Here is a 9,722-nt window from a genome sequence, read left to right as displayed (position 1 = left end):
TTATTTAGCCACTGTGGGGAAAATGAAGATAAATAGATAAACAAATAGCTGCAAATGTTGATTATTCATATCTTCTATAGTTAACTGATTAATCTGAACATTTTTCAATGACAGTTACATTTAGCAATCAATAAAACCCGATATTTGTTTGTTTGTTTGTTTGTTTGTTTGTTTCAAAGGCTCAAGAATTTTTTCATTTTAAAAGTTCACCTTCTTAATGATTTTTTTTTCTCATCAGCACATCAGCAATGAGTGTAGAGCTGAAAGAAATCAAAGTAAACACGATGATAAACACAAAAATATGTTGTTGTTTTTTATTTTAGTGCTTCACTGAGGCAAGAGAGCAATCATCAGTCTTTAAATTAAACAAATGACCCGGCAATCTTTTTCAGAACTGAATGCACATGGCTAAATTCTGTGTATTTAATTGGATAGAGTGCAAAAGTTTGCATTAAAAGAAAAAAATATATATATTTAATGTATAACTGGAAGACAGTGGGTTGGATTTCACCAATGATACTTATTCATTATTACTATTAAGAAAAAGGTCAAATATTGTATGTGAAGATATTAATATAATCAATATCTGATATCAATTGAACGTATATACATACAGTATGTGTGTATATGTGTTTTGTCAGTTTCTAGTTTTAAGATTATTATTATTATTATTATTATCATCATCATCACTTTATATGCAATCATTAATAAATAATTTTCCGTGCTATTAATGTTCTGTGTCGTTAATAATCAGCTCACAGCAGTGTCCCTCAGTAAACAAAGCACATTGAGGACATTTCCCAGCATGCACTTGTCTCAGAAGAGAAGCGCCAGGTTGCCAGCTCCACTGATTTACCGCATTAGTCATTGAAATGATTTGAAGTGAGTTGTTGTTAGGAATGTTGCATACAGGGTTTAGAGCGGTCAGTGAGGACCCTCAGACATTTTACTATCCATCCATTTTCTATACCGCTTATCCTTACAGGGTCGCGGGGAACCTGGAGCCTATCCCAGGGAGCATGGGCCACAGTACACCCTGGATAGGGTGCCAATCCATCACAGGGCACGATCACATACATATTCCACAGGCAGTCACACGGCTCCCCCTTGCTGAAAACAGCAATAGAAACCCTAATATTTTTAATGGTTTTAATGGTTATAATTGCAGTTGTATTGGTTTTAATGGATACTGTAATGGTCCCTGTGGGTCTCTACTGGTCATTTGTTGCTTTCTATTGGTGGCACTAGACTGTTTGTCTAGTGGATACCATTAAGGATCTACATCTTTAATAAGTCCTACGACGTAATGGAAACCATTTGGTAATGGTTTTAATGGTTAACAGCTGATGGGAACCTTCAGATTCTAGAGTGCATTTGATTGGACAGAAAATCTGATGAGAAGCTGAAGTGCAGAATGATGTCATCACAGTTGTTGATCCTCATTGGTGGTAGAGAGAGAGAGAGAGAGAGAGAGAGAGAGAGAGAGAGCATTTTGAATGTGTCTTTTTGTCATCTTTTTGTCATAGTTTTTGAGCACACTAGCTTATTGAAAAACTTAAGGCTGACATATTCATACTAAAACCCACAAAATGTCCATTTTGATTTCATGGGGGACCGTGGGGAACATGATTGGTTGGAGCGAGACCACGCTACGATTGGTCAGCACAATGCGGCGGTTGTCCAATTGGCTTGAGTAGACGGTGGGTGGATTTACGTCACAAACACAACTCTTCCCTGCATTAATTTGAGGATTTTGAAACTAGAAATGTTTCAAAATCCTCAAATGAATGCAGGGAAGAGTTGTGTTTGTGACGTAAAAACATATTTGTAATAATAATAATAATAATAATAATACATTTTATTAATTTGTCCATTTAATTTATTTTTGTGAAACTGCTAACATATACATGTGGATCTCATTCAACGCATTCGTGAATTTGTTTCCTTTTTGTAAATCTCTACATTTATTTGTGGATCGTAATCTATTTATTTGGGATTAATTCCAGCCCCATATGCTGCAGCAGCTGGAATAAAGTTGGTGTGACGTTCGATACTGGCAGATATGCAGAAATTAAGGGACCGTCTCTAAAGTTACATACGACATTGTTAAACACGTTTCTAACTTCAATAGCATTTGAAGGGAATGATGTACAGTCACACAACCAACTGTAAAGTGTTCATCTAGGTGTCAGGTATGACGCACACCTTTTAGATTTGTGATATTTATCAGATAAATATACCAACACCTATAAATATACCAAAACATACCTGACACCTAGATGAACACTTTCCAGTTGGATGTGTGACTGTACATCATGCCATTCAAATGCTATTGAGCTTTAAATTATGGTATATTTTGTGTATGAGCCCGTGCAGTAATAAAATACATGGCAATATTTATATATGATTTAATAGTATATTTTGTTAAATATCAAAAATCTAAAAGGTGTGCATCGTCCCTGACACCTAGATGAGCACTTTCCAGTTGGTTGTGTGACTGTACATCACTCCCTTCAAATGCTATTGAAGTTAGAAACGTGTTTAACAATATCGTATGTAACTTTAGAGACGGTCCCTTAATTTCCGCATATCCGCCAATATCGAACGTCACACCAACTTTATTCCAGTTGCTGCAGGATAGAGTAGGGTTGGTAAAAAGGAATGTTTTGTGCAACCCTGGCAACCCTGATATACAGGCCATTTTGTTGTGGTGTTTGGGGGAAAATTAGCCGTTAACTATGAACACTGTGCGCTTTCTCCTGGATTCCGTGTGCTCTCTCTGTCAGATACCGAGCCAGAACGCCACATAAGGTTTGGACGTGTGCGACCGGCGGCTGTTTGTAATTATTTACCCTGTTTACAGCTTTGTTTTTACCTACTTAGCTAGCTGCCGTGCTAACTCAGCTAGCAGGCTAACTTGAGCTGGAGTTCCTCTCGGCTTCAACTTTGTCAGTGAAAGGCTTGGAGCGCTTCCTGCCGTAAACACACCGAAGCGCGTTCAAGGACTGAAGAAGGCGAACCGTTCTCAGTGAGAAAAACACAACAGTGACGCGTCGCTTTAGTCAGAGGAAAGAGAAAAGAGAAAGTTGTGTAAATGATGGCAGAGGAGTCCCGACAGAGCAGGAGCGCGGGTTTCTCAGCTCTGGTTGAAAACAGCAATGGAGTGAGTAAAAGCCCGAGCTCCAAATCCGGCACCTCAAAGAAGCTGGTGATTAAAAACTTCAAAGGTAAACACATCATCTGCACTGTGCTAAAGCTAACTAGCTAAGTTTTCATAGCGGAATTAGCCAAGACGACCGTTATGCAATCTCACCTAAATGTCAGCCCTGTTACCCTGAGAGTCTTCACACTGTAAACACCCAGGTTCAGCTAATACTACATCTAACGCCTGTTCTTCATAACAAGATCATGGGCTTTGGGTTTTTTTAGAAATCATAATCACACACTGTGGTTTTTCTTTTCTGTAATATATGACTTCCCTGCTGCAATTCTAATGGTTTCCACTACAAATACCATTACAAACCATCAGTTAACCATTAATACCATTACCATTGTTGGTCCGTATCCATTAGACATAACATGCCACCAATAGAAGGCAAGGAATTACCAGTAGAGACCCACAGGGACCATTACAGCTTCCATTAAAACCAATACAATTCCCATTATAACCATTAAATCCATTACCATAATTGGTCCTTAATGGTATCCACTAGACATAACATGCCGCCAATAGAAGGCAAGAAATTACCAGTAGAGACCCACAGGGACCATTACAGCTTCCATTAAAACCATTACCATAATTGGCCCTTAATGGTATCCACTAGATGTAACGTGCCACCAATAGAAGGCAAGAAATTACCAGTAGAGACCCACAGGGACCATTACAGCTTTCATTAAAACCATTACCATAATTGGCCCTTAATGGTATCCACTAGACGTTACATGCCACCAATAGAAGGCAAGAAATTACCAGTAGACCTACAGGGACTATTACAGTTTCCATTAAAACCAGTACATTCCCATTAAAACCATTACCATTATTGGTCTGTATCCACTAGACATAACATGCCACCAATAGAAGGCAAGAAATTACCAGTAGACCCACAGGGACCATTACAGTTTCCATCAAAACCAATTCAATTCCTATTAATACCATTACCATTATTGCCCCTTAGTTGTATCCACTAGACATAGCATGCCACCAATAGAAGGCAACAAATTACCAGTAGATACCCACAGGGACCATTACAGCTTCCGTTAAACCCATTACAAATTCTCTGAGGGTTTCTATTGTTTTTATGCACACTTGTAATGGTGTATACGGTGTGTGTGTGTGTGTGTACATATATCTAATATATATATTTATTCATATCTTCATATATTCTAATAGCACAGCTGTGAAGGTTCTCTGTGATTGGTGAGAAGGTGGTGATTAGTTTTCTGGTACAGCAGCTCTGACAGTGGTTCCAGCTGTAATACACATCACAGGCTTGTCGTTATCGTTTGTACAGTGCTGTGAAAAAGTATTTCTTCTGTTTTTGTGTATATCTCGTACTAAATTGTTTCAGAAATTAAAACAAAAATCGAAGGTAAAAACAAAGGCAACTTGAGTAAACACAAAATACAGTTTTTAAATGATAATGTAATTTATTGAAGCAGAAGAGTTATCCACTACCAACTGGGCCTGTGTGAAAATGTATTTGCCCCCGTAGTTACTAATTCCCCAAATCTATGAAGCTGCATTCACAATGGGGTTCAGCTGGACTAGACACAACCAGACCTGATCACTGCAAACCCTGTTCAATCACATCAACACTTAAACAGAACTTTTACAACAGCATGAAGTTGGTTAAAAGGTCTTACTCAGTAACACACAGTGCCAGAATGGAAAGAAATTCCAGAAATGGTGATGAAGAAGGTGATTGAAATACATCAGTCTGGGAAGGTTACAAAGCTATTTCAAAGTCTCTTGGACTCTAAAGAACCACAGAGAGAGACTTTATCTCCAAATGGAAAAACTCGGCACATTAGTGAATCTTCCAAGAAGTGGTTGATCTTCCAAAATTCCTCCAAGAGCTCAGCAACGACTCATCCAGCAAGTCACAAAAGAGTCAAGAACAACATCGAAGGACCTACAGGCCTCTCGTACATCAATAAAGGTCACTGTTCATGATTCCACTATCAGAAAGACCTGAGTCTGGCAAAAATGGCATCCATGGAAGAGTGGTGAGGTGAAAACCACTGCAAACCCAGAAGAACATTAAGACTCGTCTGAATTTTGTCAAAACACCCCTTGATGATCCTCAAACCTTTTGGGAGAATGTTCTGTAGACTGATGAGTTGAAAGTGGAACTGTTTGGAAGACAGGAGTCCCGTTACATCTGCCGTAAACCAAACACAGAATTCCACAAAAAGAACATCATAGCTACGGTCAAGCATGGTGGTGGCAGTGTGATGATGTGGGGATGCTTTGCTGCTTCAGGGCCTGGGCAACTTGCAATAATTGAGGGAAACATGAATTCTGCTTTCTACCAGAAAATCCTAAAGGAGAATGTCCGGTCTTCAGTCTGTAAGGTGAATCTCTAACACAACTGGATTATGCAGCAAGACAACGAACCAAAGTATAGGAGTAAGTCCAAGTCCTAGAAGTAAGTGAAAGACTGATCTCCAGTAATCTGAAGCGTTTGGTTGCAGTTGTTGCTGCTAAAGGTGGCACAACCAGATTTAAAGTTTAAGGGGGCAATTAGTTTTTCACATGGGTGATTGGTGCAAGATAACTTTTTCCCCCTTCAATAAAGTAAATAAATAAATAAAAACTGTATTGTGTGTTTACTCAGGTTGCCTTTATTTTATGTTTTATTTCGTTTGACGATCTAAACCTATTTAGTAAATTAAAATCCTAAAGGAGAATGTCCGGTTTTCAACTGGATCGTGCAGCAAGACAACGAGCCAAAGCATAGGAGTAAAGTCTGAGTCCTAGAAGTAAGTGAAAGACTGATCTCCAGTAATCAGAAGAGTTTGGTTGCAGTTGTTGCTGCTAAAAGTGGCACAACCAGATTTTATGTTTAAGGGGGCAATTAGTTTTTCACATGGGTGATAGGTGTTGGATAACTTTTTTTTTTGCTTCAGTAAGATAAATAAAAACTAAATAATAATGTATTGTGTGTTTACTCGAGTTGCCTTTGTTTTTTTGTTGTATTTTGTTTGAAAATCAAACTATTTAGCATGAGATGTACACAAAAACAGAAGGAATCAGGATTTTCACAGCACTGTATCGTAACGACTCATTCACAGGGACTTGGATAGCGGATGCTCTTAGAATAAATAAATAAGTCAGTAAGTTTTCTGCCGCGGGAGAGTCTTCAGAGAGACAGATGAAGAGCTTGTGGTTTGTTTGTTTGTGTGGTAAGGAAACGACGGATTATAGCTGTTATACCGTAAGTGATACCCGGAATGATCTTGTGGACGTTCCACACCATTTAGATGAAACTATAAGTGGTTAAAAAGCATGGTGTGACCTTCATTAATAAATGTAAAACTGCAGTGGTTAATTGGGAAAAGCTCTGCGGTGTACGAGGAATAAACACCCTCGAACAGTTAAAGGTAACACTTCACACCACCCTGTCGCGTTTTATTTCTCACTTATCGAACACAAATCTTTTATTAAGCTCCACGAAGGACAAGTTGGGTTTAGAGAGAAGTGAAGACGTTTGCACCTGCATGGCTTCTCGGGGAAATGAAAGGGAGGGGAATGCATTGATTTCGCAATTCCTCGACAAAATCAAAAGGGAAGGGTTAAGAAAGGCAAAGAGTCAGACGTATGAAATGAAGATAGTACGGGATGAGTGATATGACAGTATAATATCGATATTGAGAGAAATGACGTCGCAGTATACTTTTCTCAGCTATTGTTTGTATTTTTGTGGGGTTTTTGGGTTTGTTTGTTTGTTTGTTTTTAAACAACAAGCAGCTGATCTGAAAATTTGTTGTAAAATATATATTTTCCTTTTCAGTGTTAATTTAATTTTGTGTATATAATCCCCTTCAGGACTTTCCACCACTTATACCTGTAAGTTAATGTAAGAATTAGAGACTTGGCCCCTTTGTCTGTTTACCTCTGAAGTGTGTGTGTGTGTGTGTGTGTGTGTGTGTGTGTGTGTGTGTGTGTGTGATGTTGTTGTACAGACAGACCCAAGCTGACGGAAACCTACACCGAGGACACGTGGCTGAAGTTGCGCGATGCCGTCGGCGCGATCCAGAACAGCACATCAATCAAATACAACTTGGAGGAGCTTTATCAGGTAACGTAGTCGTGTCTCAGAGGAAACACGAGCACAACTGTTTGAGTGAAATGCAGATTTGGGAGGAACGACTCCAGCCACTGTGTATGCCATATTGGCCTGTTTTAAACCGTAGATGTGTCGTAGCAGCGCTTTACTCTCTTCCAGATTAGTCCTGTCTCAGCGTTGTTTATAAATGAGACGCAGTGGCTCTCGGAGTGGGTTCAGGGATGTGTGAAGCATAACCGGGAGTCTGTGTGTTTGTTTATTTATTTATTTATTTATTTATTGTTACATTAATGGACACCTTTATCAAAGAGATTTATATTTATTACTGAGGTCTCATTATTAGCTGATTTAGTGGTTATTTGAATGGAGTTTGTTTAATCCAGGGAGCTCGGTGGTTTAGTGGTGAACACGTTTGCGTCGCACCTCCAGGGTGTGATGGCTGTTCGCTCCGGGTTTGATTCCCGTCTCCGCCCTGTGCGCACAGAGTTTGCATGTTCTCCCCATGCTTTGGGGGTTTCCTCTGGGTGAAGACTTGTGTTGTACTGTAGGATGATTGGCATCTCTCAATTGTCCGTAGTGTGTTTGAGTGTGTGAATTTGAGTGTGCCCCTGTCCACCGAGTCCCCCAGCGATGGATGGGTTTAATCCAAACCTTGCGATGTACCGTATAAATCATGTAAATCGTTCATTCACCTTTTAGTAAGTGCTTTATCCCTGGTCTGTCACGGAACATGTGATGTGAGGTGGGAATGCAGCCTGGATGGGAGGCCAGTCCATTGCAGGGCACCACACACACACACACTCATTCACACCTGGGGCAAATCAGCATAGACCATTCGTGTGCTTTCCAGCTAAAATACTGTATGAATGTACATGTTTAAAAGATAATGAGTCTGTATTTAGCACATATACATTACAGCACAGTGAAATTCTTTTCTTCGCATACCCCAGCATGTTAGGAAGTTGGGGTCAGAGCGCAGGGTCAGCTATGATACAGCGCCCCTGGAGCAGAGAGGGTTAAGGGCCTTGCTCAAGGGCCCATCAGTGGCAGCTTGGCAGCGCCGGGGCTCGAACCCTCAACCTTCCGATCAGTAACCCAGAGCCTTAACCACGGAATGAATTTCATAGTTAAAGTAGTCCCTGGCCGCTAATAGTTTGTCACCTCGCACGTTAAGGTAATTCTGAGAGTGCAGTGTGACTAGATTCATGTTTAAAGTTGCTCTGCGTTGTTTAGCGGAATATGTTTAGAAAAGCGCTCGCGTGCGTTTACATCAGAGCCGCAGCACCGTCTGTCGGAGATAAACTCGGTCTGGTTTTCAGTAATGATTTCTGAATATCTAGTGTGCGGCGTTGATGTGAACCTAATTCGATTCCCCATCTTCTGCTTCCTCTACTGGAATGAATCACATCAGTACGTACTGCGTTAGGTTCGTGTGGCTGGCCTGGATGTCGTGTCCTTTCTAATTTAGTAAACATTCTGCTCTAGCACACTGTCGTGTAACGGTCAGCAATTCCTGGCACCGAAATCGGAACACATTCAAGGTCGAATTGAATGACGATGTATGATATTTGTGAACTGTGTAAACTGTAATGATCTTTCTTTCTTTCTCTCTCTCTTTATTTATTTTTTTTCTTCAGGCAGTGGAAAATCTTTGCTCTTATAAGGTCTCGCCCATGTTATACAAACAACTCCGGCAAGTGTGTGAGGATCACGTGCGAGCACAGATCCACCAGTTTAGAGAATATCCTTTACTGCGGTTCGGTGCATGCGTATTTCAGTACCGATGTAGTTTACTGATGTTTATTCTGATGCCACTTTTGTCTTTCCAAACAAAAAGCCCCTGTGTGTGTGTGTTCTCTCTTCCACTAGGGGGCATCATACCACTACTTTCACCACATGGCCCACAATCACTGCGTGCTCACTATGGAGTACCTTACACAGCTCTTCCTTCTTACTAGTTGACCAGTAATTCAGAAGGACAGGTCTTTTCCAGAGTTAAAGCCAGAACTGATTCAGCGCACTGGTGTTTTATTTTATTAATGCAGTTAAATTCTGATAAACAGCAGCAGTCTCGTCAGTTACCAGGCATACACGGGCTACAAAAGACATTTCTATTTTGTTCTTTTTAGCCTGCACTGTCAACAACAAATATAAACAAATCCAATGCAATAAATATGGAAAATGCTCAATAAATCACCAGAGTATCAAATTACACTAATTAAAATGCAGTCTCGGGTGACCTGGTGGCTGGGGTGAAATCGTCAGCTCTTACTAGGCTCGACAGTGAGCCAGATGTTTTGATGACAGGGTGTATTTATAAAGTTGAAGACCTTAACCCGCTCTTACAGACTCCCTGGACAGTCTGTCTTTTCTGAAGAGGATGAACAGATGCTGGCAAGACCATTGCAGACAAACAGTAAGTAAGAAAGAAAG

General features: G+C 40.2%; 1 protein-coding gene across 3 annotated transcripts in view; it reads left to right on the top strand.

The window, feature by feature from the left end:
* The first annotated feature begins 2,638 nt into the window (after nt 1-2,638).
* The window catches only part of cul4a (cullin 4A), a 30,230-nt gene continuing 23,146 nt past the window's right edge, over nt 2,639-9,722 (top strand). For 2 of the 3 annotated variants that reach the window (XM_053615350.1, XM_053615353.1), the window contains exons 1-4: nt 2,639-3,227; nt 7,186-7,301; nt 8,927-9,031; nt 9,637-9,705. In XM_053615350.1, coding sequence (XP_053471325.1) covers nt 3,095-3,227; nt 7,186-7,301; nt 8,927-9,031; nt 9,637-9,705 — 423 coding nt within the window. In that variant the 5' untranslated portion in view covers nt 2,639-3,094. The remainder of the gene's footprint in view (nt 3,228-7,185; nt 7,302-8,926; nt 9,032-9,636; nt 9,706-9,722) is intronic. The other variant, XM_053615351.1, reaches the window with a different exon arrangement.

This window comes from Ictalurus furcatus, chromosome 26, assembly GCF_023375685.1.
Source record: "Ictalurus furcatus strain D&B chromosome 26, Billie_1.0, whole genome shotgun sequence".
Classification (NCBI taxonomy): Eukaryota; Metazoa; Chordata; class Actinopteri; order Siluriformes; family Ictaluridae; genus Ictalurus; species Ictalurus furcatus.
The sequence above is the reverse complement of the archived record's forward strand: the minus strand, read 5'-3'. Positions and strand labels throughout refer to the sequence as shown.